The sequence below is a fragment of the Haemorhous mexicanus genome, chromosome 5 (assembly GCF_027477595.1).
Source record: "Haemorhous mexicanus isolate bHaeMex1 chromosome 5, bHaeMex1.pri, whole genome shotgun sequence".
Lineage (NCBI taxonomy): Eukaryota > Metazoa > Chordata > Aves > Passeriformes > Fringillidae > Haemorhous > Haemorhous mexicanus.
This window is the reverse complement of record NC_082345.1, coordinates 12374215-12395422: the sequence shown is the minus strand read 5'-3', so window position 1 is coordinate 12395422 and position 21208 is coordinate 12374215. Positions and strand designations below refer to the sequence as shown.

The following is a 21208-nucleotide window of genomic DNA, read 5'->3' as shown; positions in this document are numbered from 1 at the left end:
GGCAGTCAACGTCCCGCTCCCTCCGCCTCGGGAAAGCGGAGTGGAGACGGTGATTTGGTCGATGAAGTTCCTCGACGCGGCTCGGTAGCCCGCGCTGATCACCCCGCCGAGTCACCTCGGAATAAACGCTGGGGGAAGAACGAGCGGAGCGGTGGGGAACCAGCTCCGCTTCCTGCTGGCTGCGCGATGAGCGGCCGAGGAGTAGCGCCCGGAGCTGTCCCCCCGTAGTCCCCGCTGTCCCGCAGGGCCGGGGGTGCTGCGGCCGGGAGGGGACCGCGCTCCGCCCGCCGCTGCCCGCGCCGCCCACCGCACCGCACCGCACCGCACCGCACCGAGCGGGGCCGCGGGGCGGGGGAAGGAAAAGTTTCCCGGGGGATGCGAGGGCCCCCCGCCCCCCGCGCCGGGCTGCCATTGGCCGAGCCGCCTGCCGGAGCCCGGAGCCACAAAAGGCGTTGCTAAGTGGATGTTTATTTTTTTCCCCCTCTTTTTATTTTTTTCCCTCCCCCCCCCCCTTTTTTTTTTTTTGCCTCCCCCCGCTCCTTCACTACTTCTTCGGTGCACTCGCGCCGCTCCCGCCGCCGCCGCCGCTCCGCCCCGCTCCGCTCCCCGCGGAGGCAGCGCGGGTCGGGCGCGGAGCCGTCCCGCTCCGGCCATGGCCTAGCGGCGGCGGCCGGGGCGCAAGATGAGTTTCCCGGCGGAGGACGGCGTGGGCAGCCTCTGCCACAAGGCGCTGCAGATCATCTCGGAGCTGTGCCTGGGCGGGCAGGTGGAGAGGGAGAAGTGCGCCGGCATCTTCCCCCTGGAGAGCGCCCGGCAGGGCATCGGCGGCGCAGGTACCGGCACCGACCCCGCCGCCGCCGGGCTCGTCCTGCAGCCGCCGCGGGGCGGACGGCGAGGCGTGGGCGGCCGGAGAGCGCAACTTTTTCCTTTGCTTTCCCTGCGTGCGGAGGGGGCGGAGGGGGGGGGGGGGCAGGCACGCAGCCCGCTTTAAAATCCGCTCCCTCTCGCAGCCCGCCGAGGCTGCCGAGCAGCGCTGAGGGAAGCGCCGGGACCGCCGGGGCGGGGACCAGCGCGGCAGGGCAAACGCGGAGGCAGCGGGCGAGGGTGCGGGCGCGGGGCCGGGGAGTACGGACAGGTGCCCAGGGGACAGAAATCGCCGCCGGAGACGGCCCCGTTCCCGCGCAGCTCGCTCGTTTGCCACCTGCAGCTCCGCTTCGGCAAGGTTTTCCCCACGACGGGAGTTTGTCTGCACGGGAAGCCCGGCGCTGCAGGTGCTGGCGGGGCCGTGCTGGCGGGCAGCGGGGCACAGGGCTGCTGTCCCTGCTCTTGTCACGGGTGAGCAGCAGGGCAGAGGGCTGCTGTCCGTGCTCCTGTCACGGGTGGGCAGCGGGGCAGAGGGCTGCGGTCCGTGCTCTTGTCACGGGTGGGCAGCGGTTTCGTGCGCCGGGCGCGCCACGCGTGGGCTGCACCCGCTCTCCCTCTCTTGTCCCCGGCCGTCCCTCTGCATTTGGCGTGCGACGCTGGGGCCCGGGCAACAGGTTGGGAGGCGGGCAGGGCGGACAGCCGCGGGGCTCGGGGCGCAGCTCGGCACGTCCCGCCTCGCAGTCTCCCCTTTCTGAGTGGGGTTTGAGGGTTTTGCATCCTCTCCGCTCAGCGCTGGGGGAGGCAGGAGAGCCGTCTGACAGGCAGTGGGAACCTGTGGAGTCAGGGCAGAGCTTCGGTCCGGCCCAGGACACTTGCCCAGGAAAATTTGGGTAGGGTGGAAGGGGAAAATTTGGGTTAATTTAAACATTCCAAATTCAGAAAAAATGTCATATTGAAACTAAGATTTTGAGTCCTAATAGTGGTGCTTTCGTCCCTGATATCTGGATTTTCTGCACCTTTTGGAACCAACTCTGCACCTTTACATTATCCTGTGTGGTGCTCTCTGGACACCTTGTTTTCCTCAGCACTTATTTTTAGGACAGGGCTTGAAAGTTGCTCAAAGTTCTGTGCTTAATTTCTGCTAGATGGGATTGATAACCTCTGCTGTCTATCCATAAATGCAAATGAACAGCTTGCATTATGGCCAGCAAATGCCAAGTGTAACAGTGCAAATTAAATAAATTAACACAGGGTCATGTAAAGCAGCAGGTTCTCAGCGTGTGCCCCAGCTGCGCTGTCGCTGCCGCCGCAGCTGATGAGCTTTTTGTTGTTGTTTTCTTTTCTTTGAATACCCACACATTTCGTGTTATTTGTAGTATCTCAGATCAAAATCACTTTTATCTGACCCTGCCCTAGTCAGCCCAGACTGACCCAGCCGCGGGGGCAGGGCAGCAAGGCAAGGAGGGGTGAGGGGGCTGCAGCCTTTCCCCCAGCACGGATCATGAATATTCTGATCATGCTCTGTGCTAGTCTTCTTGGTCTGAATGGTAGAAGGTTGAATGAAAACAGCATTACCCTATGGAGCCTGTAAAATTGGGCTCTGCAAAGTCAGTGTAGAAACAGGTGGGATATGAAGGACACAAAACATTCCATGAGGTAAACCAAGATGTTCTGTTTAGAAAATGTGAATCTTCAATACTTGGTTCAATGCTGTATTGGGTATAATAAGATGAGCTTCTTTTTAAGCATTTCTTGAAAGTCAACAATCTTCTTGGGTTTCTATTTGTAATGCCTTACAGTTGTTGGATTAGGGAAAAAATAGAGTTAACAGGAGCTGGAACCACTGGATGCCACATCTCAGCTGAATTCCTGAATCTCACTTTTCCCCCTTAAAAGGAAACCAATATTAGATGATGGGTGTCAACTTTATTGAGATGCACAGTATATTGAGCATTATCTCATTAACAACACTGCTAATGAACTTATAGTAATACTCTGTCTCCAGAGGAGGACCAGACACACTGTCATTGCTGATAACTGACAATATTTTAATATGTAAACACTCAGGTAGACAAGATATAAATATAACTTTCATCAATTTTATGAGCAGAAATACTTTAAATACAGTTTAAGCTGAGAGAAGTGGTGCCATTGAAAGGTGAGCATGTCACATCTCCTCTTCAAATGCACTTAGAGTTCCTTGTCATCTCTATGGATAAAGCTAATGTTGTCCAGAGCACTGAACAACCATAGATCCTCTTCATTAAAGGTGGAAATGTTAAGGTAATCCCATTTTCCTCATCTCAAAAAGATACCTAAAAGTATCACAAAGATAGAATAGGCAAAAATCACCAATGAGATGTCACTAAACGAGAGAAGTCTAAACAGTACCAAGCCTGACAGAGCTCAAGAAGCATTTGGACAATGTTTCCAGGCACATGGTGTGATTCTTAGGGATGGTCCTGAGCAGGGCCAGGAGTTGGACTAGGTGATCCTTGTGGGTCCCTTCCAACTCAGAATATTCTGTGATTCTGTAAACCATGAGGAGACACATATTTGAAAAGGAAAGAACGGTGCAAGCAACCTTTCAGAAAGTAAAAGAGTAGATAGTAAAAAGGAAAGGAGACCATTTCTACTTAACACAAGGATAAAAACCTGTTCTGCAAGTTGAAGACACTATGAAATGCAACTAGAACTACATTGGTATGGTTATGTTAGTGAGTATGGGGATGGCTTTCTGTTCAGCTAGACCATGAAAAGCAGCTGAGCATCTCAGAGGAATCAGCTACTTGAGGCACAAGACGCATCACCCAATCACAGGCTCAAAGCAAAATATGAGACAATATTGACCCCATGACCCAAGAAGTTGCAGAGGGAAGCAGAGACACTGGGCAGTGATTATTCTTGATAGTGTAAATGCCTAGATGAGAGAAAGAAGCATAAGAAAGATAACAAAGAAGAGAAAGCTGGAGATACAGTCAAAAGAAAAAAATGGTGAGTATGGCTCTTGGAAGGCAGAGTGTAACAAAATGAAACAACAAAGCAGAAAGGGGATCTATTCAGGTTTCCTGCCAATAAGGGAACAGACAGATTTACATCAAAGAAATTACTGATTATTCCACAGGTTTTTTCCTCTCAGTGCCAGCACCAACACCTTAGGACCCACAATTACTGCTCACTACTTGGGTCAAGAAGGGGTAATCATATTTAGTGTAATGAACAATCAATCTACAGAACTCATAGCAAATAATCTTCATGAGACAGAAAATTTAGTAAATTTCTAAGAACTTTAGACAAGTGAATATAGACATCTGCTGTTATATTTTCTGCCCCAGTAATGATAAGAACTATTAATTTGCTCACCTCAGGGGAATGCTCAAGTGAAAAGATTAGGAAGATGTTTAGGTTTATAGTACCTCTGTATGATCAGATGACTGTGAGCTTCCTTCTGAAAGTTATAGCATTTTTGGCAAGATGCACAATTAGATGTGCAGCTGTTTTGTTTTTATTTTACACCTCCAGTACATTTGGGCAAAATAATTAAGATGTCAATTATAAGAGTTAAGGTAGAAAATAAATGGGAGCTGGATGTGCAGGATTTCACATAATAAAATTTATCTCTAAACTTATTAAATTATTCATTTTCTATAACTGTCCCAAACTCACATATGCAGTGTGGTTATACTGGTATCTTGGCTCAGGTTATCTCATTAACAAAGGACTCTAATTAATTTTTTCCAGCTAAGCATTCCTCCTCATTTTCAGTGGAACCAAGCACATCAAAGGTCCCAGTTGTGAGCATTTCTGAAGATTTAGCCAATTGCATACAGCATAATGAGAGGAGTTTGGACATTCTGCTCTAGGGACACATGTTTAAAATTCATTTTATGTCCTCTGCAAATGGTGGGTACTTTGTGCTCTTTGCCTTTTTTTAGGCCTGTTGGTCATGCAAAACTTTGCTCTCTCATTAACAGTTCCCATGGGTGACAAATGTTTATTATAGAGCTGGAAACCCAGCTCTGCTATAAATATTGAGGGCATATTTTAGCCCACTAGAGTGGGTAGTGAATATCTTGAGAGTGATGTTCACTCTTGCTCCTTTGTTTGTCAGACAATTGATTTTTGAAAGTTGACCATGCAAAGAGCATCAGCTTCTAGGGGATCATTTGTTATTCATGTAAATATTCTACTGACAGTTATTCTGTTAACATAACAGTTTAACCTACCAAGTTTTTAACCCTACCCCTGATTGACAGTTTGCTATAAAAGTACAGAGGGAGTAGGAAAGCACTGGAGCATCCTGCTCATAGCCAGTCCGTGACACAGACTCACTCTTTCACGAAGAGCCATGCCATGTGCCTCCTGTTGGCTGTCAGAAGCTTCTCTGACAGCTCTCAGCCTGCTGGGTGGCAGCTGATTTAGTTTACATTTAGTTCTGGTTCCTTTGAACACGCTGTGTTCATGCACACAGTGCATACACATCCACAAGCAGTGTGAGCTGTGGCTGTGCTTGCACTGCCTCGATCCATTTAAGGGAGGGGGAAGTAGAGATTTACCCCACAGAGTGCTTGCAAATTCCGCTCAACTGTGCCAAAGTAAGCTTGAAAGGAATGAGAAATGGCTTGGACAAATGTAAAGGCTACTGTGATCAGGCTGTCATACAAGAAAGGAGCATTTTTCTTTGTGATAAAGTAATTGTTGTGTGAAGCAAGTGAGCATTCTGTTACAGAGAAATGAAACAGTGACTCTGCTACAGGGGAATGTGAGAAAATCAAATAATAAACATTTTAACAGTTAACAGACTGACCAAATTATTTACCATACAGTTCATCACCTGGTTAGATCAATGTTACTATCAGAGAAATAAGGCTTGGTGGGAAAAAAGTGCAGGGTTACTGAAAAACATAACTTACAAAATCAATGTAATAAGCTGTGAAAACCAGAAATACATCTAATTCAGCAGCATAAAGGCAAATCCAGGGGGGTAAATGTAACACTGAGACCAGACTTATTTACAGCAAATGTGAAGGCAGTCACAACAATGCAGACAGCAGCAATACACAGAAAAAACAAGAGGTTTACAAAATAATCTTACTCTATACACATTTCATAATGAAATACAGGGGAAATACAGAAAGATTTATACCATGTGGAGAACAAATCTGTAAAGATGATGAAGAGATATAGTGTTTCCCTGGGTCCTGTCATATGTGTGAGATGTTTGTTATATAATGCTGTGTAAGAATAAACATAGCCATGACAATTCAAAGATGACACTTGAGCTGCATGAACCTCCTTACAGCTTGTGGTAAGCAGCAGCCCAGTGAGCTCATGGTGTGTTTCAATTGAAAGAGGAGAGTGAGAGCTTCTTGCAGACACAAAGAGATCCTCAAAGGTGTGAGAATTGCACCAAGCACCAAAGGACCAAGCATAAGGGTGTAGGGTTTTTTTCATTTAATGGAAAGGTAAATGGGAAGGTGTGGGTCTAGCAAAGAGTCCCTCCTGTTGAGATTAAGTGAGAGACAACAAGCAGAAAAGCATGTAGGCCATGAAGAGCCTTGAGAGTGAAGACCAATAATTTAGAGACCCAGCCAGGCAAAATTGAGACCCATAATCTCTAATATAGCTTAGATAAATTGATTTTGACAAGAGAATAATAATTTTGCATGCTGTGATCATGTAGTAAATCACAGTGATCCCTGAATTCATTTGGCTCCCCTCCTGTGAGAAAAAAAATATCAGAGTTCTGCTAGCATTAAGTGATCTACCAGCCAGAAGAGGGTGGTGGCTGTGTGGAACAAATTCAGACACCAGAATGAATTTACAGAGAGGGAACCCATTCACAATAAGGCCAGAGTAAAAGTCTGAGGAAGATCTTCTAAGGATGCTTCTCCATGGGAACAGGAGAGGAGGTCACACCTACTCTTTTAAGTGAAAGGCTTTTTTTGCCATTTGATATCTAAGTCAGGTGTTTTGACAGTTTCAGATTGAGAGAGAAAATACAAGACTCTGCACCTGCCACTCTCTGAGGCATGCTAGAGCATCGTGTCCCCATCTGAAGGGATTTGGATGAGACAGGGGTAATTGTGGAGGATCTGCTAATGCAGAGTAAAAATTAATACCAGTAAGTTTTTATGTGCTTAAAATTTCTCCAAGGAAATCTAACAGCAGAAATGATGGTTGAACCAACTAGTTCATCTACATGGGGATAGGGGAGATTTATTGGCCCCAGACCTTTTATCATTTATAAGGGCCCTGCTTCCCTTCAAATCCTAGAAAATCAGAGACATTAGTTTATCTGATTGAGCTGACTCCTGGTATTACATACACAGCAGTTCCTTTATTATGGAAAGAATGAAGTAACTTATGGCTTGATGAACAAGAGAACAAATTTAAAGTTAAAGAAAAATATGAACACAGGTTGCAGACATTGCCCCATAGAGAATCAAGATCAGATGCAGACAAAGAAATGAGCCAGAAGAGACTAGATCCCTCCTTTTCCCAGGTGTTTCTTTCACCCCTGCTCCTTTCCTGGGAAGAATCCTTTCTAATGTAATGTGGGTCATATCAGATGTGTCTGACCCTCACACACCTGGGCATACACACCACATCACATCACTGCTCTTTGTGGTGTTTCTGTCTCCATTCAATACCACGGGTTTGTGGAGTATGTTTTTTTCCAAATTCAGCCTCATGAGGCATATGTTGCCTAAAATGTAAGTGACCTTCATTTGGTTTTGAAATGGAAGTCTGCCAATGTGCATGTTTGCAAACAGATCCATGGGCAGAACTTTTCTGAGCCAAGTTCTAAACAAAAACTTTTTGAAATCCACAGTACCAAAGCCAAAGCTCAAGACATTACCTAGCATATAGAAAAGGAAAAAAAAAAGCAATACATGGGGATGTTTCTGAAGTACTTGCCTGAGGCAAAAAAACTGGCTACCTGGTGCAAAATAATGGCTATCAAGGAGACTTTTATGGTAGAAATGCATCAGAAGATGTTTATAAAAATAAAGAGATTTTTGAGTCTTCTCAATACACATGCCTGTCTTAAATGAGAAATATAAAATTGCCCAAAATTTCATATGTTGAAAGAGCAGTTTTAAATACAAACCCATGAGGGAACAGAATGCTTTCAGTTACTAAATTTTATCAAGACTAGAAATGAACAAACATCAGTAAAGGGAGTTCACCAAGAGTGAAATTAAGTCATTGTAAGATCTCCCACTGACCAGAAGGGGATGGTATGAGAAAAAAATATCTTCTTGACATTCCTGAGTATACCAGGCATGAGAACAAGAATGGGAAATGCATAATTCTGTAATATTCCTGAATTTTCAGAGGGATGTCCTGTTCTATGCACATCTAAATCATTGCAGACAACCTGCAATTACCAGTTCAGAAAGACTTGTGCAAGATTGGTTTTGTTCTCTTTTGGACATTATTCACAATGTTGACAATTAATGCTGTCCCAGCATTATCTCCTCTGCCCATAAAAACTTAGGCAGTCTTTGAATTTGTCACCAGTTCTGTATCTTAAAATAATACTTTTGTATGTGAAGTGCAACCCTGCTCTGATGGCAAATCCATCCTTCAGCACCCATTTTTCTTCCCAATCAGGATTCCTTAGCAGGGATGTGAAGAAGCTCCAAGTCTTCCTCTTAATGTTCTACGTTCTTCAACCAAACTTCCTATAAAACCTTCATATAAGAGGCATGTCCAGCCCAACACACAAAGGGTTTGACTGCTCCTCAGATAGTTCACTTTTCACATAACAACAAATGTCTCATAACTGCTCAGCTCAGTGACTGACAGAAGGAAGGACATTGAACAATATGCTTTTTATGTCAATTTTTATTTCATGGCATTGCTTTTTAGCAATTGTAATAATAAATGTAATTAAGTAGTTTTTCATAATGAACTATTTATTGGTAATTTTTCTTGCAATTCAAATATTTCCTGTATTTGTTGCACTGTGAAATTCAATATGTGAGGCTGCTTAATTTATTAATAAAATAGCAAAAAATTAAGACTACAGCTGTTTATAGAATTAGTTCCTTATCTCTGCTTGTAAGACTTTAGATATTTCATGGGATTATTTTACGGATATAAAACATATTTTCTGTAAAGATTTTGGGAGCTTTTTCAACTTTGAAGTAGCTTAATGGAAATCCAGAAAAACAGCTTAGAGAAAGTTGAAGTACAGGAGTAGGTGTTGAAAGGAGACAAGAAGTTATTTGAAGGCTTGAAAAATGTCTTGCAGTGAAAAACTTAAATTAGAATTGGCTAGAAATGCTTTGATGCAATGTTTTTCAGCTGATAGTATCTATTCATCAAATTGAAGCTCTGCTGGAAGGGATCAATTTTCATATTTCTGGTTTTGAAATGTTTCCAGCAGTTTCAAAGTTGTTAAAACATCCTCCTTCAACATTTTCCAAATGGAAAAAAAAACCCTACAATTTTCAGTTCTAAAAGTCTTCCTCTCAAAATATAACCCAATTATGCCAACTGTCCCTAAAGTGAGCTAGCAATATTGCAAATCACCCAAAATTGAATTTATTTTTTTTGTTTTCTTCTCCTTTTTTTTTCCTTAATTTTTATTTATCTCTGGAAGACCATCAACATTTTCAAGAGTTCCACTTTTTGTCATATTTTGAGAAGAGAAAAAAAATTTGGCCAGGTTGCCTGGTCTGGTTCAATCTATCAAAGAAGGTTCTTCAGTGAGTCCTACCTCTGTATGAATATACTAAATTCACTTTTGACTGTGCATTGGGTTTGCCTGGCCAGGTTTTGGTAGCAGGAGGGGGTTTTCTGTGAGAAGCTTCTGGAAGCTTCTCCCGTGTCCAACAGAGCCAAGGCCAGCTGGCTCCAGGATGGCCTAGGCTGAGCCCCCCACACACAGGGGCTGCAGGAAAATGTTTTTAAGAGGGGAGGATAAAAAATCTGCTGTGCATCAGCAGCTGGAGGAGGGGACTAAGAATTTGTGAGGATCAGCCCTGCAGACACCAAGGTGTGTGAAGGAGGAGGGGAGGAGGAGCTCCAGGTGTGAGAAGAGTGCCTCACTGCAGGTCTCCAGTGCTGCAGCCCATCCCAATCCCAAAGCAGGGGAATTCCCATGGGAGGCCATGACCCTGTGAGGAGCCCACCCTGCAGAAGACCCCTGGCAGGATCTGTGGACCTGTGGAAAGAGAGAGGATCCCTCACTGGAGCAGGTTTGCTGGCAAGACTCCTCGGCGCCATATTTCTCTTCCCAGAGAAACGCAAGGCACAATTCTTCCCTAGAATATTTCTGGGTTTCACATTCTCTGAACCTCAGAGAAAGGAAAAACAATCCTTATCATTGGCTGTGCCCTTGTTTGTGCCAAAGTAGAATGCAATATGGAGGTGGTTTACCCAAAGTGATGGGGTTTTGTTTCCTTGGCCTATCAGGGCCTATCGTGTGTGTGTCAGGACTGTCGGGTGACAGTCACGAGATTCTGGGCAGTGTGTGCAGTTGAGTGCTTGGCAGATTCAGTTTAGATGTAGTGCAATATAATGTAATATAATATAGAATAATATAGTATAATAAAGTAATTAATTAGCTTTCTGATAAGATGGAGTCAGATGCATCATTCTCTCTCCCTTGTTGGGGGAAAAAATATCTGCAATAACTGCTGCCCCTGCAGTGGGCTGGTGCTGGAGCAGTGTGCTCCCCAAGGTCTGCTCCCAGCAGAAGGGACACCCTGGAGCAGTGTGTGAGAAGGATTGCCATTGGAGTTTGTGCAGGGCTGGCTCCCTTGCCAGGGACCACACACTGCAGGAGAGCAGCAGGGCAGGAGTGTGACGAGTCCTGAAGGGGGTGGAGCAGCAGAGACAATGTGGGATGAACTGATGCAGCCTCATTGCCCATCCCCTTGTGCTGCTGAAGCGAGGAGGCAGAGAAAGCAGGAGTGAAGCTGAGCCCCAAAAGAAAGGAGGAGTGCAGAAAAGTGTTTTATGGTTTGGTTTTATTAGTCACCATTGATTTGATCGGTAATGAATTTATTTCCCCAAGTCTGTTTTGACCATGACAGTAATTGCTGAGTGATCCCTCCCTGTCCTTATCTTGACCCACAAGCTTTTTTGTTATATTTTTTCCCTGTCCATCTGAGGAGGGGGCTGACAGAGCAGCCTTGATGGGCCTCTGGCATCTGTCAATCAACCCACTACAGACCATTCCCTGGAACTGAGGTAATGCAAGAGCCTCTCTCCTCGCTATTAATGCCTGTCATCTGCTGAAACAGAAGGGCACATCCAAACCACCCACTAAGAATGATCATTTACCCATTTTAATTCCTGATCCATGGCTAGGAATTGGCTGGAAGGGTATGATCTCCAGACTGCAACATTTTCTATACATTTTTGCTTTTCTCACACATGTTCATGAGGACAAAGTTCAGTGTTTGTTACTGAGAGATGCATCTGGATATGATATATTGATAAGGAAAACATTCCCAAATTTTCACCTTCAGCTTCCTATCTTCATCATTCTGCTTCATCTTTCTGTCTTCAATTCTCATAAGCACTAGTGAGGTACATATTGTTTCATGGAGCTAGTCCATACCTTTTTACTCACATGAAAATCTCTAAAAATATGCTCAAATTCTCTTTGCACTTTTCCAGTGGTTCAGTTTAGTAGCCTGTAGCCTGGAGTTATGGATACTAAGTATTAGCTGTTAAACTGTCAACATTTGTTGTAACAAACAGCAGCAGCCATTACTTGAGGGATATTTAAGCAAGGCTTAGTGAATAATTTTAAGGCATATAAAAGGCTGTTTTGACAAGGAAAGGGATTTTTTGGTTATAATATTACAGGATACTGGAAAAAATCAAATGAAAGCATGTCACATAGAATAAAACTCCTAATTAGGGCTCAACTGGCAGTCCTGGTGATCCACCATCTTGTAAAATTCGTGTGTGTCCGTGGAATTTTGTTGCTGTGAAATCTGTTCTCCTACCTCTGGCCAGGCTATTGGATATTCTAAGCAGTTTTGGCAGCAAAAGTCAAAGACAGGGCAGCCAGAGTAGCTCAGTGTACAGCATGATCTCTGTACAGCTCGGGGCATTTCACTGTGTTCTCTGAAGCCAGCTGCATTTTCACAGCAGAATTTTAGATACTGATATATCTGTGCTATCTTGGTCTAGCACAGCCTTAGTCCAGAGCTGATGATATAACCACAGAAATCTCTTCTTTATGACAGACTTTATCTTCCCATTTACGCCTAAATGTTGGGGTTTAAAATGTTTCTGAAGCAGTTGGCACACAGAGCCAGAAGTTTGGCAAATCTCAAAAAAATTTGTGCATCAGCCTAGCAGTTTAGATCTAATCTGTCTTCATGTGTACTGATAGAAAATGTTAACTGTGGCTTAACTTTTCCATCAACATTTTCTTGATGTTCTAAATATATGTTCTAAAGAACTAAACATAACAACCTCTGACTGAAATTAAAGGTGTTGATGTTTTCAGCATCTGTATCCTCCATCTGAAGCCAGTAAGCAAAGGGATGTGTACATTACCCATCGGGAGGAGGCTGTCTATATAGGGGCTTCTTTTCAAAATTGGAAATCTAGATTTGGGAACAGAATTCTCATTTGTTTGCTTTAAATTTCAGTGAGGATATTTGTTGTTTGATTATAATAACTTTGCTTTAGCAAACTAGGTCAATATTTCTTACATCTACTGATCTCAACAACCTTAGCCAACAATGGCTGGGAGGTTTTGGGATTATTTCCTTACTTCCTGAGAAGGAAAATTCCTGAGAAGGATGTGTGAGTATGTGGTGAGCAGTACACATACTGGCACTTGGCCTCAACAACTTCTGAAGCAGATATTAGGAAATAATAACAATAACATCTTAAAAGTACAGGCTTGGATATCAAAAAGAAAAAGAAAAAAAGCTAAAAGCAACCCACAACCTTTAATAGGACTTTAAAGCTCTACAGAGACCTAATAATAATAAAAGTGCTTCTATCTCCTTGCTATGTCATTTTTAATTCTTTTCTTTCTCTGCATGCTTGTCTGTCACAATGCTTTTTGTTTCTAATTCCTTGCAGATGTCTCAGTCAGTCTCTTAGCAGTGGTGGTCAGCTTCTGCGGGCTCGCCTTGCTGGTGGTCTCGCTTTTTGTCTTTTGGAAGCTGTGCTGGCCCTGCTGGAGGAGCAAACCCCTCACCTCCAGTGCCAGCAATGTCCCACAGAGCAACTCCAGTGCTCCCACGGAGGTTTTGGAGAACAGCGAGAAAAAGGAAGTCAAAGAAAATGGGAAAGCTACGACCAAGGTGCTTGAAGCTGCGCTGAAAATCAGCCACACTTCACCTGATATACCAGCAGAGGTGCAGAATGCGCTCAAGGGGCACCTGATCAGACATGCTCGGATGCAGAGGCAGATCACGGAGCCCACGTCCTCATCAAGGTAGGTCAGAGGCACCCACACCTGTGGCACCTTTCCCAGGAACAAGTAGAGCAGGATCACTGCTGAAAATCTCCAGCATTCCTGGATTATTCACAGGTTTCTTAGAAATTATGGGTAAAACATCAATCATGTGAATGTGAAGCCACATTGCTCTTTGGACAGAATATTCTGAAACATTTAGTGTACCTTCACTTGCATAATCATTTTAACATATGAAAGTGAAATCTACATCTTCTACTACTTTGTAAAGATAGCTGTTGCCACTTCAAGCATTTCCCTTTTGGGTTTTGATTACAGGAAAATATAATTCAGTGTTTTTTTAAAGAACTGCGAGTCTATATTTTCACAGAGATGTTTTTTACAGATATATCAGTTGGTTTTGCAGATGAAAGTTTCCCTTTCAACCAAATGAATGATAGACTCATTGTTGGTGGCACATTTCCTGAAGACATGGTTTGCTGATTACGAAGGAATTAAAATTCCAGTCTGAAAATACAGATCTTTATGGAGTGATCTGAAAGCTGTACAGATTCCATATAGGTTTATAAATAAATGAAAAGCACGCAGCATTCCTTAGTGGTTTCTTTAGTATTAAAGAGGAGGACACAAACTTTAATTTTGCTTTAGTTGCCACTTTATACTGAAAAGCAGTGAAGACGTGCAGGGACCTATAGATTCAAATGGGATTTTCTTCAAACAATGTCAGTAAATTTAATGCATGGAAACAAACAATGAACTGCAAAGATCAAATCCTGAAATAAAAAGGGGATTGTTTTATAAGCAAAGATTGGGAAAATTAAGGCTAAAAGAGGCACCTGAAGTACTGCGTAATGCCATAAGTTACAGTACAGGTAGTGTGTAGGAAGTAGCATTTTTTTCTCAAAATGCTGATTGCTAAGGCCAACCACATGAGAAAACCCACTAAACCCAAAGAAACAAACACAAAAAAATCCCAAAAAGAACAAAAAAAAAGGCTCACATTCACAATAATTAGAGGCAAAAGGAGGAGAAGACACATGCTTTACACTGAGTGGGCACATACTTTGCTGGCCTCCTGGGAGCCCTAAAGACAATGTTTTGCCAGCTCAGTGCACTCGTTGTGGTAGTGAGTGCTCAAGTGCTTTTTCTCAGCTATTCCAACCTCATGGACCAGCCAGCAGGAAGGCACATGAAGAGAGAAGGCACAAAAATGAGAGCACTCCAGCCAGAGGAGGTCTGACTGACTTTAGCAGCCCAAGCATCTCCTGAATTATGAGACTGTCCAGCTGGCTTTAAGCCGCATTACCCTGGCTATGCCTGGTTCCTGCTACTGTAGCCATCTGCTCAGAACAGGAGCACAGCATCCAAACACTGAGGAACATTCCCACAACACTCGGATAATTCTGAACTTGTAACTGTTGCACTAAACACAGAGGAGAAAAAATTGGTACAGTTTAGCCTGGCAAGCCCATTACCCAGCTCACTGCTGCCTAAAAGGATATTAACTGAAAGAGTTTATCCATCAAATCCAAGTATTCAGACTGTCTGACCTCCTGAATCGACAGAAGAAATAGCTGGCTGGAAAATGGACTTGAATAGTCCCAACTGTACTATAGGGGAAGAAAGAAGTTCCAGGGATGTGTTCCAGATCTACATCAGGCAGTGAAAATACTCTCACAGGTCTCTAGAGTGATTTGGACTGGGATCTAAATGAATACAAAATATTTGTGAAGCTAAGGACAGTTTTACACAAGTAAAGCCTCCTATCAATACCAGTCTTTCTGCAACCTTGTAAGGGAGGTTTCTTTTTATCCTCTCAAGATTATCAGGGTTAAATCTCCTCTGAAAGGGACAGTTCCTGTTCTTTGAGTAACTGATTGTCCCACCACAGCCAATCAGTAGCAGTGTTTGGAAACATCACCTTCTTTTAGAGTTTGGTGAAAAATTCTGCATCCTTTTCCAAAACATGTTTAGAATGACAGGTGCCTTAAAAATTACCCAGAAATTGTGATCTTTCTGTTTGTAAACATTTTATCTACACTCTGCCTGCCTTAAGGGAGTCCTAACCTAACAGCCCATATTAATTGCTGCTGTCTAGAGTATCATGTATGAGAATGAGGCTGGACATTTAGACCAGGTTTCTGAATTACTCCTTCTTTGTGTTAAGACCAGCTGGCAACAATGTACCAGCAAAATGGCTGAAACCTGGCTCTGGTGTCCTTGACTGGGAGCCTCTAAATAAAAAGGAGGCAAAGGCAGATGCAGAGGTAGCATAACTTCTCTTGCACCATTTTCAATGCAGCACTGCTTTGTTGTCCTCAGGAGTTCTGAGGATTCAGATGCACCCTTTCCTGAATGTATTCCATTGACAAAGGGTCTGAGGAATGAGAGGAATGTTTGCTGGCTGGATTGTCTCCTGTGCACTCAGCTCACCTGAGATGAGGCAAATTAAAGGGTTGCAACCACTTCTGTGACGGCTTCATGCAGCCATCAGCTCTTAATAAAATAAATTATTCCATATTAAGCAATTGTAATTGAAGGATGAGGATTTTAATAAGCCAATCAGAGAAACAATCAAATGTGCCTGATCACATTTTTTATACTGTAGATTAGCACAGAGACATGTTAGTATGGGGAAATGATACATTTCTGTTTAGTTATACCTACATATTTTTCATAGTCCCTGATAAGACCTGTTTTAGTCCTTGATACCAATTAACCACTACAGCAGAAGAACTGCAGCAGTAGTGCTCATTTGCAAATAACCTTGCTTTGTGTTTTTGAGAACCACCCTCTCCCATACTTAGTATTTTGATAATATTTTGTATTAGTGATAGTATTAGTACTAGTGATAGTATTTTACAGTATAGCTTATTGCTTCCATGGAAATCCATTCTTCAAACATTCACCTGTATTTTCCAAGAACATTATTTTTGTTCTTTAGTGTCAGCTGGAGAGGAATATGTTGAGCCAGTCAGTTTCCAAGAGGCACGAAGGCAAAAGTGAGGTGCTTGGGTTTGTTAAGGTTAAAGACAAACAAACATATCTGTTGATTTTAGTGGTTGCAAGGAGAAGATTTTGTTCTGTCTAAATACCACCAGTGATCATGTTCTTTTCTGGATTTGGGCCAAAAGATTGCTCGAATGCCATCTAGGAAAGCTAGACCCAAGTCACCCCCCATTAATCTCAAGTCATATAATAAACCAGCACCCTATCCCTCCCTTTTGTCACAGATGTGGCAGTCTCACTGAGTTAGAAGTCAGCTTCATAGTGTCATCATGCCCATGAAAATACAGTTTTATATTAAATTTACATGCAGATTTCCTAGTACTCAAAGTGCATTTGTTCTGTTATGGAAGGCAAGTCTGCTAGAGAGTGCTGCATGTAAGAGTCAGTAGAGGTTTGCATACCTGGATTTGCATCTGTTGGTAGCTCTGCCACATTTTAACAACCTGGTTTTCTGACATCCTTGTATTTCATTATCACAGTCATTAATCCCTTTGTTACTGCAGAACAAAGGAAGATAAATATGTTGCCATGACAACAATGAAACATCTTAATAATTAGCAGACCAATTAGCTGTCTTGGTGAAATGCTGTGACTCAGAACAGATACTAGGCACTGTGTAATTAGGACTTTGGCTTACTAGAGCAAAAGTGCTGCTGATTCCCACAGGCAACAGCCACACAAATGCATTCTTTTACTTAGTGACATCTCACAACAATTCAGTAGGGAATCTGAAGTGCATAAAGTCTGAAAATTTGAAAGAAAGCTCGTACCTTAGAAATCATAGATTTGGGGTCTCATATATTGCTTTTGCTCACATTAACCCAGGTTGTCAAAAATACAAGAAAAGTTGAAGAAAATAGAATTTGTCATGTACCTGTTTCTGCTGAAACTGATGTTGTATAATCAGCTTCACTCTTTCCCCTGCAAAGGCAGTTTTAGCCACTGCTTATGTACAACAGGGCTTGAACACCATCCCCCATGGCAGGGGGATTGGAACTGGATCATCTATAAGGTCCTCTCTGACTCAAACTATTCTATGACTCTGTGATTGTCTGGGCATCTCAGTAGTACAGCTGCAGGTGTGGGGAGCACTCAGGAAGGCCTCTCTGCACAGTTTCCTGGGCACTGACAGAAGCAGCGGTAACACAGGTCTGCCTGGACCTCATTAGGAGTCAAAGACACTAAAAAGATAGTTCCTAAACTGCTGCCTGCTCAGGAATTTGTTGTGCTACATTTTGGGTGGAATTCAGCCCCTTTACCATGTTTGGCAGACCCATGAGGTCTTGTGCTTCTTGGAGGCAAAAGCACAAGAACAGCTGTGAAACTCCTTGAGGACAATATTCTACTTTTCTGACCAGTCAGGGCCTTTTCATTCCTCACTCCATTCCAATGTGGAAATTAGACACTATGAATTCAGGGAGCTTTTACATTTAAGAGAGAAGAAAATCTTTCCACTTGCCTATCTGTAAAGGAAGAAAGGCCAAGTGTGTTACAAGAGGGGTGTAGTGCTCATCTAAATTTGACATCCAAACACCTGGGGTTTTTTGAGCTACTTCAAGTCTAGACTATGTAGCTCTCCCTGCCCTGTTCTTGTGTTGAGCTAGGACTGCTCCCTGCACCTAGCAGGACTGAAACAGCTGAAAGGGGAAACGTTCTTGTCTATTATTTAATAGCTGCAGATTACCCTCTTGTATCTCTGCTTAGCTGAACTGCAGCAGTTTTGTGCTTCTTGCCTTCTGCAACCTCTTCACTTACAGCAGAAATACAAATAATATCTATGAAATGAGTCCTGGTTGCTTTCAAATGGACAATTTGCATTTCTGTTTTAAAGAAAGAAACACGCAGCTGTGACACCTCTTGTTTTCAGAACACAACACCACAGGGAAAGCAAGCAATAAGGCATGGCTACATGTGGCATTAATAAGCAATTGATTGCAAAAAAGCAGAGGAAATTCTGACAATCAGATTGTTCTTTAATGGCAACTAAGTGGGCTCACAGGAGGAGGTGGTAAGCTTCTGCAGCACAGATTGTTGGGGTAGGGAAGTACCAAGGAAATGTGAAAATGCCTAAAAAATAATCTGGATAGTGTAGTCATAATGGCATCTGCTGCTGATAAATGCTGTGAAGCTTTTTGTCCAGTGTTTTTATACTACTCTAAGGTTGTATGGCACACCAGGGGTTTGATTTCACTCTTAGTAGGAGCAGCACAACTTTCCTTTCAGATTCATAAGCCAAGATAAGCCCATAAGTACATATGTTTATGTAACATTGTATTCAGAATTGCAAGGAATTTAACATACTGTTTCTTGCTAGTGGCACAGGAATCAGCTTTCTAATACACTGCATGGCAAACTGTGAGAACAAAAGGAAAAAAAAAAGGAATGGCAGAAAATTGTTGGCAAAACTCTGAAACGCTTTGCAAGCAGAACAAAATATTCCCAGTGCTTCTGGAGAAAGCAGCCTGCACCTCAGTGTAGCAGATACCAAGCAAGTGTATGTAAAACGTTGTAGGATGGCAAAGCACTATGCTAAAACCCTCCAGACACAGCTCTGCATTTCCCTTTCAGGTGCCTTTTACAGTCATCAGTGTGAAGGCTGGTAAATATTTAATTGGAAAACCACCATGGAATACCTCCAAAAAAGCAGAGAGTACTGATGAAAATTCTGCAAGTGCTTTTTCTTTTCTGTTTGACTGTACTTTACTCAGGCCCTAGAAAAGTGGGATCATGCGATGTTGGAACTGTCACCTTGTTCTGTGAAAGAACATGAATTCAGTTTCAGCTGCACAGTCTGAAAGCAAAGTTATAAATATATTTATTTCTGGGACAGTGGATGTCTCGTGGGCCAAGAAATTAATTCTGAATGATCATTTCCTCTCAAGGACGCTTGAACACTTGCAAAACACTGAAGGGGGTGTGGAGAGGGCTATTTTTTAATAATTTTAGTGTTTTCACTGATTTGTTCTTATATTTTCTATTGAGGGATGGTTGTTTCCCAGAGATAACCATGGCTTGTTTTGTGTGAATGTGTGTCTGTGTGTGTGTGCAGGCACAATTCCTTCAGGAGGCACTTGCCAAGGCAGATGCAAGTGTCCAGTGTTGATTTTAACATGGGGACAGACCCGGTTTTGCAAAGGGGAGAGACCACAACCAGCATTGGGAGAATAAAACCAGAACTCTACAAACAGAAGTCTGTGGATTCTGATGGGCAACAAGAAGATGTGAAAACATGTGGAAAACTTAACTTCACTCTCCGGTACGATTATGAGAATGAACTCCTGGCTGTCACAATTGTCAAAGCCTTAGATCTGCCTGCTAAAGACTTCACAGGAACATCTGACCCCTACGTTAAGATTTATCTGCTTCCAGATAGGAAAAAGAAGTTTCAGACACGAGTTCACAGAAAGACATTAAATCCAGTCTTTGATGAAACCTTTCAGTTTCCTGTAGCCTATGATCAACTCAGCAACAGGAAATTGCATTTCAGTGTTTATGATTTTGACAGATTTTCTAGACATGACATGATTGGGGAAGTTATTCTTGATAACCTTTTTGAAGTCTCAGATCTCTCCAGGGAAGCCAATGTATGGAAAGACATCCACTGTGCCACCACAGTAAGTAATGTTACCAAAGCATTAACATCATATTTTCATTTCTCTTTTGTAGTTTTTGGCAGTGTACCCTGTTTATCAGCAGAGTCCAAAATAAAAAAAAACATTTAAAAAGAGGAGCTGTCAATATTTTCCTTTGAGCACAGAGAATAATACTTGGGAAGATATAAAATTTAATTACCAAAAAATCTTCTGGGAGCATCCTGTCATCTTTATGGCTCACTGTGTGTATATAAATCACTTTTATTAATTAAATACTACAGCATGAAAGTCATTGCTTAGCCAGAACTAATAACATTTTCCTGTTAGCAAAACACCTTGTCCTGCAAAGTGACCATCAGTTAAGAAAAAGGGCCCATCCTGTCCTGCTCTTGTTAGGAAATTTTCATAGGTTAGAAGCCTTGGTAAGGAAAAGAAGCTGAAAATGCTTGAAGTGTAAAATGTTCTTTGCTGACTGCACTGTGCTTAGGGTTCCCAGCAGTTGTATCTGCATTGCTGATGGTTGCTAGGAAAACTCAAGAGGTACAAGCAAGAAGAATTAGGAAATAGAAATTAATTTATTGTTGCAAGCAAGAGAAGGAGGTCTGTGCACAGGTGACAAGATGAATGACAGGCTACCAGAGGACAGCAGTCTCCAGATATTGCTTTATTAACCTTGAATTCCAAACTCATCCTCCCTGATGGGGATTTCAAGGGAAAAAAAAAAACAAACCAGTTAAAATAGTGAGGTGTAGAGTGTTGGTTTTGATTTTTGGTTTCAGTTTCTTTTCAACTAGCATGCTATTTATATAGAAGTTTTGCCATCCCTGTTTCTGTGGGTGTATCCAAACAATGTGACTCATCCCAGGGTTTCAGCACGGGCTGGATTTCCACACAGGGGTGAATGTAGGACAGGCCAGTGCTACACATCAGTGACAGGAGCTTCACACTGTCCCTTCTCTGCAGCCAGAGACTTCCCATGCCTTTTTCACCAAAGGCTTTCATGATGTTCATACCTGCTAGACAGGTCTAGGTCTGCATGATTAGAAGGACATGGAGCACTGATACATCCTGGCCAGTTTGAGCATGAGCACTGTGATCCCTGAGGAAAGATAAATATCAGAGAGTGTCAAATAGTGGAGTCAGTTTTCAAATGTGAATTCACAACAGCAGCTATTTATTTCGACTGCTGGGCCCACCAAACTGCTCAGAACAGCCTTCAGCACACCTCCAGAAATCTGTGTATGCTTAGTTTGACCAAGCTCAGATTTAAGGTAAATTTAAGAACTGTGTTCTGAAGCTTAAAACTGAATGTGTTTAAGGTCTTGGAATATGG

At 42.9% G+C, this 21208-nt stretch overlaps 1 protein-coding gene across 1 annotated transcript in view; it reads left to right on the top strand.

Moving 5' to 3' along the window:
* The first annotated feature begins 593 nt into the window (after window positions 1-593).
* Window positions 594-21208, top strand: part of SYT10 (synaptotagmin 10) — a 34899-nt gene continuing 14284 nt past the window's right edge. The window contains exons 1-3 of the mRNA XM_059845923.1: window positions 594-833; window positions 12937-13294; window positions 19332-19896. Coding sequence (XP_059701906.1) covers window positions 683-833; window positions 12937-13294; window positions 19332-19896 — 1074 coding nt within the window. The 5' untranslated portion in view covers window positions 594-682. The remainder of the gene's footprint in view (window positions 834-12936; window positions 13295-19331; window positions 19897-21208) is intronic.